Source organism: Ambystoma mexicanum, chromosome 9 (genome assembly GCF_040938575.1).
Source record: "Ambystoma mexicanum isolate Mex_15411 chromosome 9, UKY_AmexF1_1, whole genome shotgun sequence".
Lineage (NCBI taxonomy): Eukaryota > Metazoa > Chordata > Amphibia > Caudata > Ambystomatidae > Ambystoma > Ambystoma mexicanum.
This window is the reverse complement of record NC_090931.1, coordinates 255,077,616-255,102,398: the sequence shown is the minus strand read 5'-3', so window position 1 is coordinate 255,102,398 and position 24,783 is coordinate 255,077,616. Positions and strand designations below refer to the sequence as shown.

Sequence of the window (24,783 nt, the reverse complement as noted above, 5' to 3'; positions counted from 1 at the left end):
TCCTGAAGGCTAGCTCAGTGTTTCATTCTACTGAGGTTGATAAAACGAGTAAAACCCAGATGGTTAAAGGAAACACCTGTTATTTAGAGTAGTAGAAAGCTGCCGGAGAGCATGAGTCCTGTGTAAAAAGTTACCCCAATAATGTTTCGTTGTGTTGATAGTTCATTCATTTCTAGTTCTGAGACATCGGACATGACAATTTTTCACAGTAAAAAAGCACGTGGGACTCATAACATGTATAGCTCGCATTAACCTGGCGTTCTGGGTTTCTGACATGAAACGGTGACTTTGGAGAGCTTTTCTCTCCGACCTGTTGCTACCTAAAGAGGAATGAAATGTTTCAATAGTCTGATAAGCACAGTACTCCGGTACTTGCCAGAAGGCGACCTTGCCTTTGATAGAAACTACTATGCCATCTCTACATTCCCATAACATCGTGAATAAAGCAGTATTTTCACAGATGTCGTCTTGGAAACACACCGACCAATGTTATGCATCAGATCCGTGATCATTTTGCTGATCCATTGCGCATTTCCCTTCAGTGCGACAAGTCTTAGCTGCTGCACTATCAACACGTTGTAAGGAGAGAAGCTGTGCATTGTGGGGCAATGTATTTGCTTACAGAGGTGTGCCTTTTGCAAGACAGTGTATATCATTTTGTCACTTATGACTATCGGCAGTGCTCCTGGACACACTTATTTTCATGTAACTCTTTGTAATCCATCTTCTGTGAAATTATAACATGAATAACAGATAGAAAGTAGCAAAGTACAATCTAAGCAGAATGCCATGGGTATGGACATGAGGTCTAGCTGATTTCTGGAGCATGCATATGATGTGTTGGTTAGGCTGAAGTGCAAACAGCACATTTGACAATCTGGTTTATATTATGAATTGGGTGCACTGGGAATTGTCTGTCAAGGGAGATCTACAAAAGCAAGCATTGGCAAAGGCAATCTGTCTGCCCTTTTGGGGTGTAGGCAAATCCTACTATCCATATTTACAAAGCCAGTCCTATTGGCTTTTCCAATTCTCTTCTTCTTTGCTATCATTTTAATAGATACTGCTCCTCTGGTGAGCCCTCATTTTGATTGTTCTGAAATGTAACATCTGCGTTCCGGAACCTTGTTGTTTTATATCTCATTCAATGAATACAGAGGTCTGTATGATTTCCGATCTCTGGACCTGCCCCCGCCACCATTAGCTATCCAAGTGTCCTGGTCAGGGGTGGGTCAACCTGCTGAAATTTGGTTCACAGACAAAATTTCGAATGTTGGGTGAAATCTCTGCAGTTTGCCATTTCGTCCACCAATTTTTGCACATGCATAATTTCGCGTTTACCTCTATTTGCTTTGGACGCATGTTTGAGCCATGATTGTGGTATGCAAAACATTTTGCCACCTTCATTGTGGGTTTCATGCAACCCTAGCAATAAAAGGCACCGAACCATTTCACCCAAAAGGGGTGAAATAGAGTGAAATCTGCTATGCCAGTCAAGTAAAACTTTCCACTGGTAATTCCTCCTACACCTAGTCTTAATATCCTGTGCTGCACTGGTTTAGAAGTCCATTGTGCACCGCAGTACATAGTTTCATGTATTTTGTGTACTCTGATTTTGTTGTTACTGTTCTTAGCTCCCAAACCTAATTAGGAACACGTGATGCTTTGGCTGGGCTTAGTGCGTTGGTCAACCTGTGTACCTTCTTTTCTTGGTTATATCCCTGTTTTTGTAAAGGTCCTAGGAAGTCTTTTTATTTTGTGTTTTTGTTTATTAAAGCGCTCCTTGAGATTCATAAGCACTTCGGAGCAGGAGGCGCCCAATGTTTGCTATGCATTATTGGCTATAGACTCTGCCGCTACAGAGGAGAATGCCAACCTTCTCTGACTCTGTTCCCGCGATCCTGTGGAAGTGAGTTCTAGTGAAAAGGTTTGGTACATAATGATTTCTTTTGGAGAACATTACAGATGCCAAGAAGATCTCAGATTTACACCTGCCATCTCATATCATATTTGCAAAGATTTGCACTACAGAAAAACTGTGGACCATTGTATGTAGACATCTCAGTCTCATTAGCAGAGTCCTTAGAGCTTTACCATCAATTCCCCTTCAAGTAACTCAAATACTTGGGGAAGGTCCCTCATCAATCCATTGAAATGCCCCATCTGTCAACCTCAATCACTATTCCCTCCCCCAGCCCTTCCCTTTGCTTCACATTGATTTAGCTTGATCCCCTTTACTCTATGCCTTAAGTGCTCATGGATTTGAATGTCAAGGCTAGAGCGCCTTAAGCATATTCACTATGATGAAAGAAGCAGGTGAGACAGTCACGAAGTTCAGCGCTCGCCTCTACTATCTCTATGCGACCCACACTCACCGCTTTATATCCCACCGCACCAAATTCAGCACGGGGTCCTTTTAGAGGTCAAAAGCAAATCCTAGTGAATCAAGACCAGGCAGTTGTTAAGTTGCACACCTACAGCTCAGGTATCCTTGATTGAATTTGTTTCTTGCAGAATTGCCTAGCGGGACAGTGTGACGGATTCTATAGAGGTGCTTACTCAAGTAGAACTAATTGAGTTAATTCACAGACAGCAAAAACTAAATAAACTGGATCTGGATCAGGGATGAAAATAAACAGTTCAATTCATGTTGTAGATTTATTCCGGCTCTATTTAGACTCTTGCACTTTTTTGAGTCCTTACCAATGCAGTCTTGTTTCTATTTCAACTCTTTTCTACACCCTAGAGATTGTGCTGTGATATAGCAAAACAGCGTTTGCACCTTCACTGAGCTGGGACTTTAACAGAGCTGTAAACAAGGGCCAGCATAATGAAACCTGAAATCTGGATTTCTTCTCTTTATATTGTCTTCCTGTATTTGTTGTTATATATGTTTGAGTGTGTACCCTGTTTGGGCCTGTTATATTTCCAGAGCTGTTTTAGTTTTCCATGCATCTGTTTCTGTTGTTTACATATTCCACTTCTGGTTCTGTGCTGTTAATGTTCTTTTCCTGACCTTGTACTCGTGTTCTTTTTGTGATCCAGTTCTGAATGTGTAGTGTTGTTGGCCCTGTTCCATTTATTATCTGCTCCTGGTCCTGTTAGGATTTTGTTCTGTTTCTGACCCTGTCAGAGGTTGGCTTTGTGTCTGACTCTGATCTGGTGCTGTTCGGTTGCTAGCCCTGTTCTTGTCATGATATGTGTATAGCCAGGTTCTGTCATGTTATTTCATGTTATGTTATTGGTATTCATACCGCACTCTGCTTCCATTTGCTTGATCTCCAGGAGCAGCGGAGGAGGGGTTAAAATGTAAAATAGTGTTGCTGTTATGTTGATGCAGACAGACTGGATGTCCCCTGTGCTCTGTTGGGGGCAGTTTCTAGGTGTTCTGCGTCAAGAGCATACAGACATTTGTGCCCCGAGGGGAAGCTTGCGTGTACATGGTGCACATGGTGCTAGGATGCTTTGGCTTGTGGTGTGGTATCTTCGTTGGTCGAAGCGATGTAGAGTTCTGATGTTTGATGTCTGTTGTGAAGGGTGATCAATTGCCATGTGTGGGTGCCTTAGTTGGTTTGTGTATTTTGTGTTGGAATGTAGAATATGAGCAGGTTAATGAGGGGAGTAGACAGAGACCTTAATGGGTAGACACACCAGGTGCCACATACAGCAGGTCATAACAATGCTTAGAAAGGCATGGAAACATCATCACAATGTAGTGGAAGCCATAGAAACACAATGGAAAGGCCTTACAACCTGGCATCCTCAACATGCTGCAACCACTAGCCTCTTGCAGACATGTCCCATTTCACTTCCTCCCATTGCCACTGTCAGCCCTATCTCTCTCTCTCTTTCTCTATCTCTCCCTCAAATAAATATATTTTACTGAATGTGCAACAAGGATCTGCAAATTAGTAGCTGTAGGAAAAGGTCAGAGTGGAGACTCCACTTATTACCATAAACTAGATACTAATGATAATGATACAGGTTGGCAGGCAGAGTGATTATTCTCTGTTTCCGGCTCTGTTCTGGTTGTGTTTGTTTCTGATTTGGCTGTACTTTGTTTCTGACCCTTCTCTAGTCATCTTATGTTTCTAACCCTGTTCTGATTCTATTCAGTTTCTGGCTCCGCCAGTTATGGTCTATTTCTGGCTCTGTTCTAAGTACGTTCTGATTATGGTCTTGCTTTAAGCATATACATTTGTTGTGGTTTCTCTTATGCTCCTTTCCTCACATTGTCTCAACCACGAAGTTATTAACCCTGAGCCCTCTTTATTTTGTCCTCACCTTCAGCTTGGGCTTGCAAGTTATACTTGGGGTCCATTGCTCCAGGTATTCTTTCTGTCTGATGGCATTGCTGCTCAGATATAGGGCTTCGCTATAAATTGCCTTTTATATGTATGCATTTTGTTTTGGCATTTATTACACCGGTAAACTAAAGTCGAGGCCATCTGTACTGTAGACTTTGACAGTGCCCACCGCTTGACTGTGAGTGTATGGGAAAAAGTGAACATTAAGGTGGGGTGCCACCACTTGCTGGGTGATGCAGGGCCTGTGGCCGGTGTTGGGAGAAGCCACTAGTCACTCCCCCACCACCGGAGTCTGCGGTAGGGCAAGGACGGCCCATCCATAATGGGCACGGACCGTCGACCAGCCACACATTGTAGAGGCGTCAGCCATCAGCCACGCTAGCCAGCCCAGTGTAAACACTGTGTGCACCCTCCGCTACTAGTTGCAGCTAAGGGTGTGTCCTGGGCTGGCTTTGACACAGTACTAGTACCTCAGAGTGCATGCCCAACGGGCCATGCAAGGTCGGGGTATTTTGCTTCCCCAGCCTTGCATGGCCCAGTGGGGATGAAGGTGGGTTACTAAAGGACTGAATATGTCATTCAATCAATTTATGTTTATTTACGGAAACATTATTCCCCAAAAACAGTAAATTTCCATAAATACAAAAAACACATTAATACAATCAAACTGCTTTAAAAACGATGTAAACAATCTTAACGTGCAAGTATGTGCATCCTTCTACATACAGCTTGCCACAAAAACAATACTAAAGACCAAGAAACCTTTTGGGTGCCCACTCATAGTAGATCCAATAGAGCTGGATGGCACTGACTAAAACCTGCCTCTTTGAAGATAGGTTTCAGGGCTGTCGCTGTAAGGACTGAGTATGCCAGGCCAAAAAGCATAAAATGCAGTAAGTCTACATCTGGGGCTTGGCATAACAGGCAGAATGTATAGGTAGACGTGGTTGTCCATAGTGAGGTCTTCGCTCTCAGAGGAAGGCAATTGAATCTTGCTATAGTGATTACATTTCTTTGCTTCGGATCATGTGTCCATACCAGGTAACTTTGTATCGAGCATGCTGTTATAATTGCATGTTTTCGGTTAGACATTTTCACTATAGACATTTCATATATGAGTAACCAACTGCTTTTTTAGGTGCCTTGCCATGGTTTCGTCCAAAACGACTGCATCAAGAAAGTGACTACATGCCTTTATATTCTCAAGTAGTACTTTTAGGTATCGAAGCTACAGCATATTGTGAGGTAGTAGTTCCTTTATGATACATTGATTGAGCTCAGCCCTCCGATTACTCCAGATACAGAGCCAGTGTAAAATTAGTTGAATAATAAATCATCTTTTAAAATCTCAGGTCAAGGGTCATGTGAACACTGTGATTTGGAGAAAGCCATGGCAGGATATTGGAGATCCTAAAAAACGTAATTCTCAACAAATTGGAGGTCAATGGTACTCGTGTATCCCCAGAGTGAGGCCCCATATATAGCAACAGACCCGGCTTGCCGTAATAGACTTTCTTAATAAACTGCAAGGGTTGTGACTTATAAATGTGCAGAAGTCGTAAATCCCCCCCACCCCCTTGTTTAAAGCTCGTGGTTTGCTTGTGAATGTGTGGTTCTCCTGATAGTTTTGCTGTGAAACGAATACCCAAATAATCAAACTCTTTTACCAATGAGATAATACAAGTATCTCTGTGCATCGTTGTTTCCAGTATGACAAACCATGACTGCAGATTTGGCTGCATTGAGTTTGAAATCAAGGATCTTCATTAAGGCAGAGTATGCAGTAATTAGCTTCAGAAGGGCATGGAGCATTCCAGCTAGCAATACCCTGTCATTGGCATACCCCAATACGGGTAGTGAAGTATCCCCCAGTTTGGGTGCATGAGCACTAGTCAGAAACAAATAATTGTATAGCCTATTAATATACAGAGAAAATAACAGGGGCACCAGGACACATCCCTGGCACACTCCAGAATGGATAGCAAAGTACTGTGTGCAATGAACTTTCGCCCCACTCTTCACACATACGTCTTGATGTAAAATAATTAATAGTTTCAGTATTTCAGCTGGACAATTTAAGGATCTGAGCATGGGCCACAGCTTTTGCTGGTTAACCTTGTAGAAAGCCGAGCTCAGGTCCTTGAAAGCCAAATAGTTGGTATTGGTTCAGGGCTTGTTCACATGTTCTCAAGCCCAAGGCAGAACCCCAGCTGGTTATCTGATAAAATATGATTGATTACCTCCTAATCCTCTAGTTTGCTAGAAGATCTCGCACACATATTTTAAAAAAGCAGAACCTTGTAGAAAGCCGAGCTCAGGTCCTTGAAAGCCAAATAGTTGGTAAAGGTTCAGGGCTTGTTCACATGTTCTCAAGCCCAAGGCGGAACCCCAGCTGGTTATCTGATAAAATATGATTGATTACCGCCTAATCCTCTAGTTTGCTAGAAGATCTCGCACACATATTTTAAAAAAGCAGAACCTTATGAACGCACACATATTTTTAACACTCAAAAGGCAATGGCTTACCTATCACTAGAAAGAGTACAAGCCTTGCAAGCACAGATCCCTTGGTACTCAGCAAGTTGGGAGATAGCAGCACAAAAGTGATGAGGCTTTTAGTATGATGACATTGTGCATTTTTATCCTTCCCCCAATTCCGCCCATGCCCGCCTCAGCATACGCTCAATAATGCAACGGCTGGCGGACGAATAGTCTGAAAAAACAGGCGAGTAGGACAATCTGGTGGTAGTCTCACAAGAGGTAGTAGAAAGCCTTTGGTGGTGATCATTACCAAATATGTTAAAAGGAAAACACTTTATGACATCTCCAGTACAAACGGCAATCACAACAGCCACGTCACTGTCCGGTTGGGGGGGCACATTGTCAACACCATACCACATTCAAAGAGGCATTCACACCCAAGCATATGTTCCAAGGGTGCACAGTTGTCTAGACGACAGCTTAAGCAGGCTCTATATAGTAGAACACAAGTGGTAGCTCAACACCAGTACAGTCAAATGGACCTCTGCAAAATGGGGTCCTTAGGCAATGCACTATGGATATGCTGGTCAGGGATATTTGCGTCTACCTACCCACTGTGCCGCGCCCTCCCCACCCCCACTATTTCTACACAAAGTTGTCCACAAGTTACATCAAAACCATTTAACGATGATACATATTGCTCCAATGTGGGCGAGACAGCTTTGGTACTCCGACTTGCTGAACATGTCTCTTTGTCCACCAATAAAACTCTATCCATCTCACAATCTGTTAACACAGAAACACCAACAAATAACACATCCATACCCTCAAACTATGGAATTGGCAGCTTGGCTCTTAAGGAACTAGTTTGGCCAAATTACCTTCTCAATATATGGACATACTGTGTGAGGCAAGGAAGCCTAGCACAAGACATTGTTACTATAATAAATGGACAAGGTTTGTGATATTGTGTAACAGGAAAAACATCAGTCCCATTAATTGCTAACCAGCAGCCATTATCACCTACCTGCTTGATTCCGGTCTGGTTTGCGATTCACTCAAAGTTAATTTGGATGCATCGACATCTTACACCATGTCTCAAAACAAGGTATCTTGATGGAAGGTTCCTGTAGTTAAAGGGTTTATGGAAGGAATAAAACGTATCCACCCTGCAGTGACACACTCCTCTCTACACCAACTCACGGGGCCCCCTATTGAACCAATGCATGAAGCCCTGTTGTACAAGCTTTCATATAAGGCAGCTTCCCCAGTTGCTAGTACATCAATCAGAAGACTAAGTTTTGATGGATTGAAAATGTTAAAACATTTATTAAAAAAAAACAAAGGCTAAGTTAACTGCATGCATTATCTGTTCCTAAAACGTTTGTTTCATTTGTAAGGAAGGCCTGGTATCAACAGCAGACACAGACACAATAGATGCAAGTTTCAAAAACTTTTATTTTGTATTTGATAAGGTTGGGAGAATTCCTAACTGGCCCTAACTCTAGAATGGGACTAGGCTCAACCATTAAACAAATAACAAACAAGTCCAAACCAGCCTAGTCAAAATAAATAGCCCTACACTACAAAAACCTAACCTTGCCCTCCTTCTCAAATGACAACTGTGTAACAGTGATATAAAAAGGGAAAATAATGTCTTAAAAGAAATGTCAGAATGGCTTAGGTAACAACTCACTTCCCCACGTTCAGAAACATGGGGTCTCAAGAGTTTCTTAAAAGGATAGGTGGATGGCACAGTTTTATCGATCTGGCACACTTTGGCTTACTGGTACAATTCAAGAGTTCAGGCTTGGGCTTCAAGTTTTTGACAGTTCAGCAAGTTCTTTATGCTTCGTTCGCCTTGCAACAAATGCACAGTTCATTGACTTTTACTTTACCACAATTCAATACAGGCTTCCCTCCGTCGGGCTCAAACCTGTCTTTCTTTTCACAGTTGACTTTTACTTTACCACAGTTCAGCACAGGCTTCCCTCCACCAGGCTTGTGCCTGTCTTTCTTTTCACAAACTTTTATAATTTCACTTCTCACATGGGTCTACATCCACCAGCCTCAAACCCTCTTTTCTCTTTGTGGGGTTCCCTGCCCCACGTTTCATTTCACACAACTTTTAACTGTCGAAGACTTTCGAAACTGCAAGGATTTTACGTAGACCTCTGCATAGACACTTCGACCTCTCTTTAAACAATTTGACAATCTTCATCAACTCGCAACACCAATGCTTCTTGGTACTTGTAGTTTCTTGGAATTATTATTTCTTAAAGTTCATACTTTCCCTTCTTGTCGTGTTTTCGCTGCTCTCTCAAATGCAACAAGATATAAAGAATCTGGTAACAATAGTGGTTGACGTGATGCTAGAAAATAAAGATAACCTATACACTGAGGGTGACCACTCAGCAAGTGCGCAGAATTCATCTGCAATATCACTGGAGGTAGAAGCAGCAGTCAGTCAGCTAAGCAAAACATTAGAGAATTAAACTGACAAAGTGATATATGTCCAAGATTCTACCCAAGTAGTGTCCCATGTGATAGGATCAAATACATTGTCTCCGCAGGTAGACTCACTCTCAGTTGCCGCAGCTATGGAAGAAGATGCTATAGAAATCCTATGCCACGATATCTCAATGATGAGAAGCCCCAAGAAAATAGTAAAACAAGCGAAGCAGAAAACAAAGAAGCATCAACCACAAGGCCTAAAGCGAGTGGCCTTTCCAAATATAGACCCTGGGAATATAACTGCCCACTTAAGTATACAGAAGACTCCGGCTAGTTCTGGTCATTATGTAGTATCTAAAATCAGAGCCAATGGTATCAGAAAACAAGTAGAATTGAGGTACTCGCTGGATATTTGGCTGAAGCTACAACTGAAAGACCCAGTTATAGAGTTGGTAAATACCGAAGCCAATATAATCCAATGCTCAGTAATAACCCACTGTGAAAGAACCGAGTCCAGGCCAAGTCGACAAATAGTTAATTCATCACAACTACAATTACAACCTACCTGGTGGAAAAAAAATTGACCACAATCCAAACTCCTGCATGTATTTAGATCCTAACACCTTCTCTGCCTTGAGCAACTTGATAAACATAGAGGAACTTTATCCAAGTTACGATAGCCCTTTTTTGAATGGATCGTACATACTAAATATGTGGAAGAAAATTCCCTGGCTGTCCGCGATTGGTAACTCATATTTAGTCCGAATGGAACTTCCCAAATGGCAGAGCAGTACAAACTGGGCTATAATCAAGTTGTCTTCTACACAATTACTTCACTGCTATGCATGCATGTGGATGCGTTGCATGACTTAGGGTTTATACTAACTGCATGTGTGGCCAATGTACCCACCATTTGTGATAGTAGGCTACAAAGAAGAAGAACTCGCCTCTTAAGTCATCTATCAGAAACAAACGATGTGCCCAGAACTGGAACTGCGTCCTATCTCTAACATCTCTAATATACGAGCATAAGTTACGGATCATGAGCTGGAACACTCAAGGTTTAGGTTTTTTGTGGTCTGAGGATAGAAGGGCCATTCTCAAATGTTATAACATTCTACTATTACAGGAGACCTGGCTAAGTGACCCGATTATCGTAGACGGATAAAGAGTGTTAAAGCGAATGGCCATAAAATGCCCCATGGGTAGACCTTCAGGTGGGCTAGTAATTCTTGTAAATAATTCAGATCTGTTAGATTTTGATGTTCTTAGTGACCAATGCTATGGGGTTCTACCAATTAAGGTGAGAATTATCAATCTTTGCCATCAACAATCAATTTTACTTGTAAATGTATATAGTAATCCGCTTCAAGTCAACTGTGTCTCATCTCAGGAAAAGTGTGGGGAAGTATGCAAAACATTTCTCTGTGAGCACGAAGGATGCTATATTATAATAGCCGGCTCTCACTGCAGATTGCAGGACAGCAATGGATATTGGGAAACAATTTGTCAGAGGGCAGTAGAAAGTAATGTCATCAGGCAGAAAATGGAGATAATGGTTTGCTTATTGGTATCTGAGTCAACTCAACGGAGCAACTATAGGTGACACCCCAGCAAGAGCAATATGGATAGCTGGTCGGTCCTCTGCACATTTAGATTATATTGCAATGGCTCCAGCACTATTTTCTCTATGTGAGGAGTTAAGCGTGTTGGATACTGAGCTGAGTGATCACAGGAAGCTAGTAGTTACTCTTGGGGTATATTCTCAGTCATAGGTGGGCTAAGGGTAAATCCTGTGGGTAATAGACTTTTGAAGCATGTAGGCAACCTGAGCAAGTTTAACGAGCGAGCCCACCAGCTATTCAAAGCTCTCTCTGGTTCTAATAGAGACAACTACCTGACTCCATGTAATTTTGATGTCTTGATAGATAGTTGAAAACGAGTGATAAACAATAATATCACGCAGACTTCAGGTAGAGTATATCCCTTTGATGTAGTGATACAAGATAAAAGGAGACAGCTGAAAAAATAAATCTGAGATATAAAAAAAAGCAATTGGCAAGCCCTCACATCTGACTAGTATTAAGCTCTATAGGCTACTAAAAACTGGCTAAAATGCTACAAAGCTCATAGATTTCAGAAGCAGGGCTGGAAAATGCTGGAAATAATTACCAAGAAAGTCACTGGGAACTTCTGGGATCTAATACATTAATTAGGGAAAACACAGTGTTTAGTGCAATCTAACCCCTTTGCAGAGAATGAATAGGTTAAACACTTTGGCCCTCATTACGACCCTGGCGGAAAGGGGTTCACGCCGGCGTAAACCATGGCGCCCCTTTCCGCCTGAGTACGAGTTCCCGTAGCGCCATGGTGATTTTTACGCCTGCTTTTTGCAGGCGGAAAAATCCATGGCGCTAAGGGACCTTGTTGTTAATTACGCCACCGTAATTTACGGTGGCGTAATTAACGCCTTCCCCACTCCCATTATACCCTATGGGGCAAAAATGGGAATGGGGAAGGGTAAATGGGGATTGGGGACATACCGCCCCGCCAAGGTCGGAATGGGGCGGTAAGTCCGCCAACCACCATGGCGGAGTTGGCAGCTTAGCGCCATGGACCATGGTGCAAATAGCACCATGGATCTCCGCCAAGGTCGTAATGAGGGCCTTTGAGAGAGTATACAAACCCCCAGAATCTAACATACATAATCCTAAGTGTACAGCAACCTGGAATTTAGTGATGTCAGTAGAAGACATTGAAGTATTGATAAAAAGAGCATCTAAATCTAGAGCTGCAGGAACAAATGGTTTATCAAAAGCCCTTTTCAAAATAGCCTCAGAAATGTGGGCAAATATTTTGTTTAAACTATTCAAATCAGTGATAGCAACCAAACCGAAACTGCCCTCTTGGTTGTCTACTTTTATTATCCCAATCTATAAGAGGGGGCGACAGTCTACATCCTGCAAACTATCGCCAAATATCTCTTATTGATTCTGATTGTAAAACATTTTCAGGCCTGGTGGTGAAGGAGTTGAAGCAATGGGCAGCCGAGACCAGGCACCTACAGAAATTTCAAAACAGGCTTCTGATGTGGGATAGGCACTGATCTGAATGGTTTAGTAGTAAGTTGGCTAGGATATGAAGCACTGCCCCAAATAGTCTCCCCTTTACTTCGCTGCAGTTGATTTCACATAAGCATTTGACTGCATCAATCGAAATCTATTATGGCTGAAGCTAAAGACATGGGGCATACCTGCTAATCTACTTATGATACTGAGCAATCTTCGCAATCAGACTTCCGAACTATTTAACGAAATCCCCACATTTTATTTGGCAGACCAGTTTCTGCTTATCGCCTAAATATCCTCCCGACCAGAGAGATCTGCCAAGTCAGAGCAAAAAATGTAGTGAATGTGGGATGTAATTTATGTCACGATCTATTGGCAGTCCAAACCAGGAAACATATCATATTATTCTGTACGGCACTTACGCAAATTAGATCTCTCTACGCATCTCGATTTATACATAATTCAGCAGTCCTGGATATCAACAATGTTTTCGCCAGAATCTCCAGTGGAGAGGAAATTCTACGCACAACTGTAGTTTTAAAATTTTTACCAGAAGCAAATGTGCTAAACTCAAATTAATGGAAGTCTAAATATGAAATGAATGTATGTGATCAGTGAATGTATTACATATGCTGCCCATCGATTTATTTTTATTCTCTTATGAAGTATTGTTTTAATTGGATTCTCTTATTTTGTATTGATGTATTCAATCACTGATTGTTTAAACATTGTGTAAGCTTGTCTTAGTGCAACCATGAACACAAATAAATAAAAATGTAAAAAATAAGTGAAGGAAAATGTATCCAGTAAGAATGTGGGTGCTTGATTTTGTCCTGGCTGTAGCAGACAGCTGATGCGAAGGGATGGGATGAGGAGGTCTACATTGGTTCAGCCAGTAAGGGCATGTTTTCTTACTATGGCATAGCATTTCATTTACTCTGATGGAGGGCAAAGCCAACATGATGACTGTTCTTACACGCAGGGGTACATTTGTGCAGGTTGCAAGGAAAGAAGAACCCATTTAGTACACACCTAGACCACAAATTTCCCTATATCAGACACACATGTAAACATTATGTTATACTGTCTGTAAGCTTTTAAGCAAGATGGCCACCTTTCAGAAATAAAGTTACATGCAGCAGAAGAAAAGCTGCCCATGAAAACTAGGTAGCAGCTTCCATGTACTTTCCTTTAAAGGCCTGTTGGCAGTACGAAAGTGACTTAATATTATATAGTTGTTGGTTGGTACCAGTGAACTTATTAGCATAAAAGCTAATAGTCAGTGAAATTGTAATATTTCTTGAGATACCCATATGGCCCAAAACTGTGCTAAAGCAGAATGGGTATTATTTTGAAACTGAAGCCCCATGGAAGAACTATAGCACTTTTTTGTTTATTGTTTCATAGCTGATAGAAGTGCCACAGCAGCCTCAAAGTTGAATGCTAGGCAGACTTCCATATAGAGCACTTTCTAATTGTGCAGTGATCTTGTGCTTGCTTCATATTATCATGCACATATACGTATGCTTGTCTTTTATGTGGATTTCTTGAAATGTGTGCAATGAAGTTCTTGAACATCAAAAATATAATATTCAAAATATGAAATTGCTCTTCTTGGAATTTTGTTATGTGCTGGACTGTGGTTCTTGTTGTTCATATTAGTTTAAATGTGTGCAATATACCTTTTGAACATCATTTGTAATATAGATTAATTAAAATGATTGGTGTTCTTCGAATTATTATCCTGTAGAATCCTTTAGAATTGTTATCCTCCTTATCCTCTAGAATGTTTATGCCCTACATGTATTTCGAGCATAATATGAACTGCAAGAACCCATTCGAAGAAGAGCTGTAATGCAAGCAAGGGGTTCCCACAAGGCCTTCACCAGTAGTTTCCCCTTGAATATCCTGCTCACTTCTTGTACTTTTGGAGCTCTGTCTCTTTGTGTCTTGGTCTTGCTTCATTTTTGGTACAATGTCATTGTCTGTTGATCTAAGTCTTGAATATGCATGTATTGTTTCTTTTCTTGCAGACATTTGGGTGGTTGATGACCCAGTAGACTCGAGGCAGATCTCGAATGCAGAAAAGGCTACTGCTGGAGTACTGAGTATTGTGTTCATTGTGATTTTAGTACTCGGGTTCACTTGGGTGTGCAAGAAGAGTATCTGTGCAGCCTACCGGGGTAAGAAATGACTTTAGAAAATCTACAAAGGCAACATGTGGCAAGCAAGAGGCATTTGTGGACATTAAAGACCATGACAAACACGAAAAACAGCTGTCCCTTTCATCAATGAACCTTGGAGGGAAAAAATGAGGGCTGGGGGGAATTCTATCAATGAGAATTATCCATGATTTAAAAGATCCAGTTTATATCCAGCTCAATGTTTGTGGGAATTCTTGAAGGGTCTTTCATGCATTACTGATCAGACAACCACACCGAGAGAGGCTAATAAAGTCAGATAGCCTCTAGACAAACAATAGCCACTGTTCTTTTAGTAATAGATTGTAGGCATGCTCAGAATGCTAACAGGATCAGGCTTAAAAGTGATTCTACAATGAGTCATTTATCTAATGTCACCAAGTAGCGATTGGGGTCATTCTTTTGCAGCATTCTTTTCACAGCGTAACACTCTGCCTTTTCATTTGTGGGCCTTCTCTTCATAGGGGAGACTCCCACTCCCACTATGTGCATTACCTGCGGTAAGGTAAATCGCAAAAAGGAATGCCACAGTAAGATGACCTGAGACCCCAGCAGGTATAATGGTAGAGTAGATGTTATGATTTATAAACCAGAACTGATCACTGACAGCTGCATACAGCCACACATTCATCAACTTGACAGTAATACTCCCTGACTGAGTACCTCTCACAGCAATAGTGACAGAAGGGCACTATACCAGACCACTTACATCACATGTGCCACAGTCAATAGAACAAAGGCCAATCTTTAAATGATTTGTATTCAGAATGATAGGTTTGGCTCATGTGAAGCTGAGATTCAGGTAAAAAAGAAGGGAGGGGAAGTCGGGGAGTTCCCCAGAAAAGGCAAAGAGTGCGAGGTATGGCATTTTGTTGCCACAGAGGTAGGGGCAATGGTTCTAAATTCAATGCATGCGCACGACTGTAGAATGATTCTTACCACTATAGCGCTATCTAAAGTGACACACCGAGGTATTCAATAATTGTGATAATCATGTATTTATTGCTATTGGTGTATTCATATAAAAAAAAACTTATATTGATATATATATGAATGGTATGACTAATTGGAATCATCTACACTTGGGCAATTCCGAGCACCATCATTCTAGACACTACTCTGATGCCAAGCTGCTACTGCTTTCCCGACAGTTCATTCGCACATGTCACACATGCTCTAAGTGACCGATCTAGTTGTGTGAGTGATATTTATGCCATTAGCTGTTGGAGATCATGGGATCAACTCCTTGAGGGACTTTAAGCCAATGTGGCAGAATCCTTGCAGGTCTTTCAGCCTTGGAAGCATTATGCATTTCCTGATTCATCCATGAGAAATGAATACAGGTTGTGATCCACTCCAGATCCCCCAGCCTCAGGAATTTTGAGCGTTGATGGCATCATAGCAGAGTTCTTAATCCGGTTGCATGATCTCTTCCAGATTCCACTGAAAAATATTGGCTCTGTCAACGGGTGTGACTCCAGGTGATTTGATCTTTTCACATTGGCTATTTTAAGATTCTTTAGAGTTTGGACGTTTAGCCATGAGTGCTGACTATTGGGTTCTGAGATCTCTTCCAAAACACACACTTAGATGAATTGAATCATGTTGCCTTGTGTATTATCAAATAATGATTCCATCAATAATGATGACTTCAGGCTATTGGATCTCTTTCAGATCATAGATAAATCCATTATGCATTGTTGACTTCATTTTAAGAAGAGATGCATTGGGTTTTTGTTGTTCGTTCCCTGGAGATACCAATACATTCTGTGATCTCTTGTAGATGCCTCCACAGTTGTCTCATTCTCATTGGGCATTTTCGGCTCCATCTTTAGGTTATGACTGTGTATTTTGAGATCACTTACAGACCCCACCCTTAGATAAATTGGATCCATCTGTGGCAATGACTGTACGTTTTAGAGCCATGAACACTGACTGCATAGTGTGGTATTTCCTGCTGATCAAACAGCATACATTTTGAGCCATTCCTAAATAAGTTTCACGTCATCATTCCATATCATTCCCAAACTTATATTGAATACTGATGTCAACATTTTGTTTGATCAGTCCATCCAAGGATTGTGGAATCACTTCCAGAACGCTCACGTTTGACAAATTAGACATAGTTGGACTCCTCACTATGGCTTAATCCAGGCTGTGGGATTAACTTTAGATTCCTCAACTCCAGGCCCATTGGTCATTGTTGGCTCTATCCTTGAAAGACGATTTCAGGTTATTTAGTCTCTTCTTAATTGCACAACCTTACATTTGTTGGCTACTGTTGACTCCGGCTCTGACCATTGACTGCAGGTTATGTAACTTATAGATCGCCATGCTGAGATCCATTGGCCATAATTGATTACACGCCTGAGTTCTAACCATCGAACTTGTGATCTCCTCTCGATCACCTGGGTTAAGATGAATTTCTGTATCACTGACAGATGATTCTAGCTTGTGCTGCCTCTCCTAGATGCCCCAATATTATCTCAATTTGCACTAACTCAGGGCATCCACCTCCAGATCACCCGTCCTAAAAGATTCACTGCCCATTGTTGGCCCAACTCTAAGTGCTGACTCAAGATTTTGTTATCTCTTGATTGTTCCTTGAATTAGTCTTCTGACACTCAATGGATGTTTCTTTTTGTAGGAGTTGCACAGGCGGAGATTGAAATGCCGGAACAGTCGCTAGATCAGAGGTAAGAGGCTATGCCTGCTCGCATATAGTGCTTATTATTATTATTATTGTATTTATTGAGCGCAGGCCTCGCTTTGAGAAACAACAGAGTGCTTTACAGCGGTATACAACAATACAGATACACAATGAAGTGCTTTACAGAGGTATACAACAATACAGATACACAATGAAGTGCTTTACAGAGGTATACAACAATACAGATACACAAAAGAGCACTTTACAGAGGTATACAACAATATAGATACACAATGAAGTGCTTTACAGAGGTATACAACAATACAGATACACAAACAATGAAGTGCTTTACAGAGGTATACAACAATACAGATACACAATGAAGTGCTTTACAGAGGTATACACCAATACAGATACACAATGAAGTGCTTTACAGAGGTATACAACAATACAGATACACAATGAAGTGCTTTACAGAGGTATACAACAATACAGATACACAAAAGAGCACTTTACAGAGGTATACAACAATATAGATACACAACAGAGCGTTTTACAGAGGGGTACAACAGTACTGATGCAAAAGGGAGCGCTTTACAGAGGTAACAACACAACAGATATATAGCGGGGGAGGGATACAGAGGGGCACAGAGGAAGGGTACATGGTGGGGTGGAGAGGGGTGGACGGCATCTAGCGAGTCAGGTGGCATGTGGGTGACGTGATGAAACCTATAGAGAATACGTTTGCCGTAGGGTGAAAGAGCAGGCAGAGTTGTCCGTGCAGATTTAGAGAAATAATAAAAGCATGTCTCTTTTTGATGGTATAGCCGGTTTATAGTGATTCTTTCGAAAAAAAAGTTTAGAATCACAAAACCTTCGAAAACAAAGTTTCGGAAAAAAAAAGCTTTGACAAGCTATATTTAACATGCAAAAATGCATTTCTTTCTAAACCAATCCATAAACAATAGACATGGACTGGTTTCAATTGAAATGCACTTTCACATGTTAAAAGTAGCATTTCAATTCTTTTTTTGTAACATTAAAACGTTACATGGAGCTGTCCCCTGCTGAAATGTCAGCACTGGCCAGCCCCTTGTAAAGTTTTAAAGTGTTGTGTATATTGGGGGGGAGTCCCCCCCAACCCCTACGCCACCCCCATCCCCCAACCCTAACCCAAGCCCCAACCCTAACCCTATTTTAACACTTAAACTAACCCTAGCCCCAACCCCAACCCTAAACCCTATCCCTAGCCCCAACCTAACCCTAATTCAATCCCAAACTAACCCAAGCCCCAACCCTAACCCTATTTTAACACTTAAACTAACCTTCATTTAGATATGATTATCAAATTCTTTTTTTAAAAAAATGACTATTCGAAAAAATGACTTTTTGACAGAAAGTATTCTCATGATTTGTATTTGAAACTTGGTGTTTCGAAAAAAAATGACTGGATACCGGTATAGCCAGAGACACGGGTAGTATAGCAAGACCCCATTGGAAAACGCTCTGTGAATAAGGGCCTCTGTCTCAAAACGGGACCCTGCCTGGGTCCCCCAAGCAGCAGAAGATTTCCCAAGATGGTGGTGTTTCTTCTGCAGCAGGGATGTACCTTCCATGCCATTAACACCCCACCAATCACTGCATAGCGGTGCTAGAAGATAACACCTGTTTTGTTAAATTATACATTGCACCCAAGAAAGGATGCATTCACATGTCTGTTTATCGCAGAACACTGGAGATTATGAGGCCGATTCATGGAATTAATGTGCGCTGAAAATTCCTGCGCAAGCATGCGAAACCGTGCGAATCGGAGTACAAGTGCAAAAAAAATCACAGTGCAAGTGCGAAAATCGCAGCAAAACCTGCGCACATCGATTCATGGAAGTCCGTGCGCAAATAACATCTGGGATGTGCGCTGAAAATCTGCGTGGTGCACGCCGGCGCACAGGTCATCTAACGGCGTGCGCTACGGCCACAGCGAAAGCGCACATAGCGCGGCGCACATAACAAAAGTAGGCGTAACACGGGGCGTGACACACGGAATGGGGAACAACGCGTGAAAATGTGGGCGTCATGGGGGAAGTACAGGAGGCAAGTGCGCGGAATGCCCACACGCTCGCCTACAACACGTATTCATGGAATCGAATAGGGCAAACCAGCACACGGGCGAAGACGCGCACAGGCCTAAACACGTTCGCCACACGAAGGCAGGCGGTAGCGTCCCTGCGCATCAAAAAAATGTGCGCCAAAATGTGCGCTAACAAAAAGCACGTATATACAGCTCTGATGATTGTCCCATACTGTGGCCCTTTAGGACAAATGACGTGCAAAGGGGTATGCGACAAACACGGACACCCGCTGTGCCAAAAATAGCGTGTGCGTGTATTTCGGGGGTGCACGGGAAGTTTCACACGCGATTGGCCTTGGGCGAGCGGGGTACATGTAAATCTGGGGTTCGCGTGAAGTTTCACAAGCGATTGGCCTGGGTACGTGTAAATCTGGGGTTCGCGGGAAGTCTCACACGCGATTTCAGCAGGGTACGTGTATTTCGGGGGTGCTGTGGAGTCCTACACGTCAATTGGCAGTGTGGCTCCTCCCAGGTGTTCGCTCTACACCTCCATGGCCCCTGCAGGCAGCCCACACGACAGGGGACTGCCCTGCACCCCTGGTCATGTCCCGCAGACAGCCCATCCACCATGGGCATGCCCCCCAGGCAAGCCACATGTCAGCTTGCACTACTGATCACCAACGCATGACCCCCTCCACCCCCACCCCCCAGCACTGAAGGGCACTTGCCAGCAGGCCCCCACTCATGTCCCCCAGCACCCCCAACCCCCAGCACTGAGGGGCACCTGCCAGCAGGCCCCCACTCATGTCCCCCAGCACCCCCACCCCCCAGCAGTCAGGGGCACCTGCCAGCAGGCCCCCACTCATGTCCCCCAGCACCCCCACCCCCAGCAGTGCAGGGCACATGCCAGCAGGCCCCCACTCATGTCGCCCAGCACCCCCAGCCCCCGGCAGTCAGGGGCACCTGCCAGCAGGCCCCCACTCATGTCCCACACATGTCCCCTTGCACCCCCACCCCCCAGCAGTGCAGGGCACCTACCAGCAGGCCCCCACTCATGTCCCCCAGCACCCCCACCCCCCAGCAGTGCAGGGCACCTGCCAGCAGGCCCCCACTCATGTCCCACACATGTCGCCCAGCACCCCCACCCCCCAGCACTGCAGGGCACCTGCCAGCAGGCCCCCACTCATGTCCCACTCATGTCCCCTTGCACCCCCACCCCAAAGCAGTGCAGGGAACCTGCCAGCAGGCCCCCACTCATGTCCCCCAGCACCCCCACCGCCCAGCAGTACAGGGCACCTGCCAGCAGGCCCCCACTCATGTCCCACACATGTCCCCCAGCACCCCCACGGCCCAGCAGTGCAGGCCACCTGCCAGCAGGCCCCCACTCATGTCCCCCAGCACCCCCACCCCCCAGCAGTGCAGGGCACCTGCCAGCAGGCCCCCACTCATGTCCCCCGGCACCCCCACCCCCCAGCAGTGTAGGGCACCTGCCAGCAGGCCCCCACTCATGTCCCACTCATTTCCCCTTGCACCCCCACCCCCCAGCAGTGAAATGGCGATCTCATGACAGAAACCAAAAGTCAACTATGTACATCAACACATGTCCGCCACACGAAGGCAGGCGGTAGCGTCCCTGCGCATTAAAAAAATTTGCGCTAACAAAAAGCACGTATATACAGCTCTGATGAATGTCCCATACTGTGGCCCTCTAGGACAAATGACGTGCAAAGGGGTACGCGACAAACACGGACACCCGCTGTGTCAAAAATAGTGTGTATTTTGGGGGTGCGCGGGAAGTTTCACATGCGATTGGGCCTGGGCGAGCAGGGTACGTGTATTTCAGGGGCTCGTGGGAAGTTTTACACGCGATTGGGCCTGGGCAAGCGGGGTACGTGTGTTTCAGGGGCTTGCGGGAAGTTTTACACGCGATTGGGCCTGGGCGAGCGGGGTACGTGTATTACTGTGTTGGGCGGGGAAGTACAGGAGGCAAATGCGCGGAACGCCCACACGCACACGCCAAAAAAGACGCGCTAATCCGGAAACACGTACGCCAGCAGGAAGCAGGCATACATGGACCCACGCAGCATAAAAGTGCACGCAAACAACAAGCAAGCTCAGACGCCAGGATGAACATACCGTTCCTAGCAGCAGTGGTCGTGGGATACCGCAGGAGGAGGAGGAGGATAGTCAGGCCCAGAATTTTCACACCCAGAACCAGCCTTTTTGAGATGCCTGATGACCAGGTGTATGGGAGGTACAGGTTTCCACCTCACATAATACTCGACCTGGTCAGTGAGTCGGAGGATGACCTCACATCACCCACCCTCTGCTCCCAAGCACTCAGCCCCCTGGAGAAGGTCCTCAATGTACTGCACTTTATGGCCACCGGATCATTTCAGCAGACAAGTGCCATAGTGGCGGGGGTGTCACAGGCCACGCAGTCACGCTGCCTACACCAGGTCTTGGCCATCATGACTGCACGCCCATCAGTCCACAGGCACATATACCTGCCCAGAACACCTGCGGAAAGGCAGGCTGCCATCCAGGATTTCTATGGGGTGGCACAATTCCCCAAAGTCCTAGGTGCCATTGATTGCAGGCCATCAGAGCACATCTATAGAAACCGCAAGCACTGGCCTTCCATCAAAGTGCAGGTAGTATGTGATGCCAGGGGAATCATCACCTCAGTATATGCCAACTATCCACAGTCCACCCACGACAGTTTCATTTACAGAATGTCAACCCTAAACCGGGGCCTAGAAGCTGGGCGGCATGGCGATACATGGCTGCTTGGTGAGTATAAATGCCACAGCACATGCATGCATGCCAGATACTAAGTAACGTCACAACCCTACTAATGATACCCATCACCACCTCCCCAGGGGACAGTGCCTACCCTCTGAGCACCCACATGATGACGCCAATTCGGAACCCCACCACGCCAGCCGAGGTAAGATACAACACAGCCCATATTGCAAACCGGGGCATAGTGGAGCGCACATTCGAAGTGCTCAAGTCACGCTTTCGCTCCCTTGCCGTTCTGGCGGGCAGCTGTTATACGCTCCCCAGTAGTGTGCAGGATCATAGTGGCAGCATGTGTCCTGCACAACGTTGCAACACGCCGGGGCCTGCCGGTGGACATGGTGGTGCCCCCACATCCCCAACCACATGCACGCCCGCTGCGCATGGGAGGGGAAAGGGCACGGGGTGAGGCAGCCCGAACACAGCTGGTGGCTAATTACTTCAATTAGAATCGCACCCCTGTGGAGTGCACACAGCCCTGCCACATACCAGCTGACAATCGATGATGACATAAGGGACAGTCAACTGTCACAACCATACCAGCCTGAGATTGGTCACCTGGAAGTGTCACAATGTGTGCATCCCTACCTACAGAAACACCACCAATGCTGTGTCATCGAAAGACACATATGCTGCTAAATGCATTACCCCCTTGCAAAATACAACATGAGAACAGTACCATGTCACCCAACCCCTCCCCAGCACCGCCACCCAACACACCATGGCATGTCATGCTATGTGAGAGCAAACAAAGCAATCCCGAAAACCTGACACAAGTGTCACAAAGTACAGTGTCCCTAATGGAAACTGGCCACACACAAACTGCTCCCAGTAATGTTGAACTAACAACACACATGACCAAATACTTACCAACAATAGAATGCAGCTACACAAGCTCAAACATGACAGTACTAAGTTAAAGTAGTCGTAGTCTTACAACCTGAATATGCCACCACATCGCCCCCTTCCAACTGTAGTCTTGCAGGCTTCAAAACATGTCTGTGTACTGCATACAACATGAACTCCATCTCCAAAGTAGACGGCCTTGTGAAGACATGAGGAATGAACCTGCAAATTTAGAGGGAGACATGGAAGCAGAAGCATACATAATTACAACATGCAGTGTACAATACAACAACAATTTACACAATGAATGTCTACACAGTATTGACTACAGACTGCCCACACAGCTCATGGGAGCCCAACATCACTGTGTACATCACTGTCACTTGGTCACACCCTTTGCAAGCCCATGGAAACGGGAAGCAGGAGGGGTGTGTGTCTCACGAACCCAAGCATCGAACCCAAACTCAGGACAATCCTGCATGTGCCCAGCCGGAATACAGTGGATGCCCATGGGAGCCACACAAGGCAATACACTGTCAAAAAATAATAAAAAATAAAAACCACTGTTACTAATGCCCTCCCTGATTTCTGTGGGCAAAAAGGCTGTGCCCTCAGGGAGGGCATTAGTAACAGTGGTGTTTGAAATATATAAATACCCCATATCTAGGCATAGACAAGGTTTTTGAAGTGTCAGCTTCTATGCCAGTAGTGGAAAATGTATGCACAGATATATGTGGTTCACAATGAGTTTGGACCACAATGATGTGTCTTTTTTAAAATGTATTGTGAATGTGATGTGTTTTTTGATAAACATTAAAATATGTGTATATTTTTGATAAGTACATGGTTTTTCGCCCCTTTTTTGGTTAAGAGGCGAGCATGAGCAAGTGTATATGCATCTAGGGTGACTCACTCTAAACAGCAAGGGAAGGAAGCTGTATTGTGGGATCCTTTTGAATCTGTACTTTATTGTCCTCACCCACACAGCCCCTAAAAAGAGAACATTCGTAGCTCATCAGAATTGAGTGAATGAGTACTGTCACCCATCCATGTGAGATGGACATGAAGAGATGAAAAATGCCACATAGTGTGAAAAGATACGCCATGTGCCACACACTGCAACACATCCAGTGTACAAAAATACAGTGATTGCAGGGCCATGTACACATCAATGGTTGTGCACTTCAACATGACAGGAAACAACTAGCATGTTCCACATTCAAACAGGCCCAAAAACATCATGTGATCAGGACAATACTCATTCAGCCTGAATGGTCAAATCATTCAATTACCAAGGTGACACATGTGGGCCAATGTGGGGTTATTCAATGACAGAAGCATGTCACATATGTCACAATAGGGCTGAGGAATGTGTTGCAAAAGTGGGGGAATTGAAACAATCAGCCTGAAAGAACACTGAAAAATACAAACAATCTTGTTGCATGATGCCACCTCAAGGGCAACTGCCGTAATGTTGCGCTAAATTACTACTGTGGGCAGAAGGGATAGTGTCACACCCAAATTCAAGGCCGCAGAATGTTTTGGATGAAGCACCTGGGTGACCCATACTACTCAGTCACACACACCCTCACCTGCCACTCAATCAGAACCCGTCACCCAAACAAAATACACATGCATTACACACACACGCATGGGTACTCACCGGACAATGTGTCATAATCGGGTAGTTCTCCCACACCTCAGATCTGTTCCTCTGTGACGAAGGTCCCAGCAACAGACTCATGTTCAGTGAGTTCGTTGTCCTCTTGTGGAGACCCACCGCCAGTCACCAGAGTAGCGGCATGACTTGAGGCCAGCTTGTTCTTTGCTCTGCGTTTCAGGTCGTTCCACCGCTTGTAGCAATTATCAGCTGAGCGCCTCACAAATCCAAGGGCACTTATGTGGT

The 24,783-nt window shown here is 44.3% G+C and overlaps 1 protein-coding gene across 2 annotated transcripts in view; it reads left to right on the top strand.

The window, feature by feature from the left end:
• The window catches only part of LOC138487932 (ICOS ligand-like), a 384,713-nt gene that overhangs the window by 275,009 nt on the left and 84,921 nt on the right, over positions 1 to 24,783 (top strand). For both annotated transcript variants that reach the window (XM_069614565.1, XM_069614564.1), the window contains exons 5-6: positions 14,344 to 14,493; positions 17,159 to 17,207. In XM_069614565.1, coding sequence (XP_069470666.1) covers positions 14,344 to 14,493; positions 17,159 to 17,207 — 199 coding nt within the window. The remainder of the gene's footprint in view (positions 1 to 14,343; positions 14,494 to 17,158; positions 17,208 to 24,783) is intronic.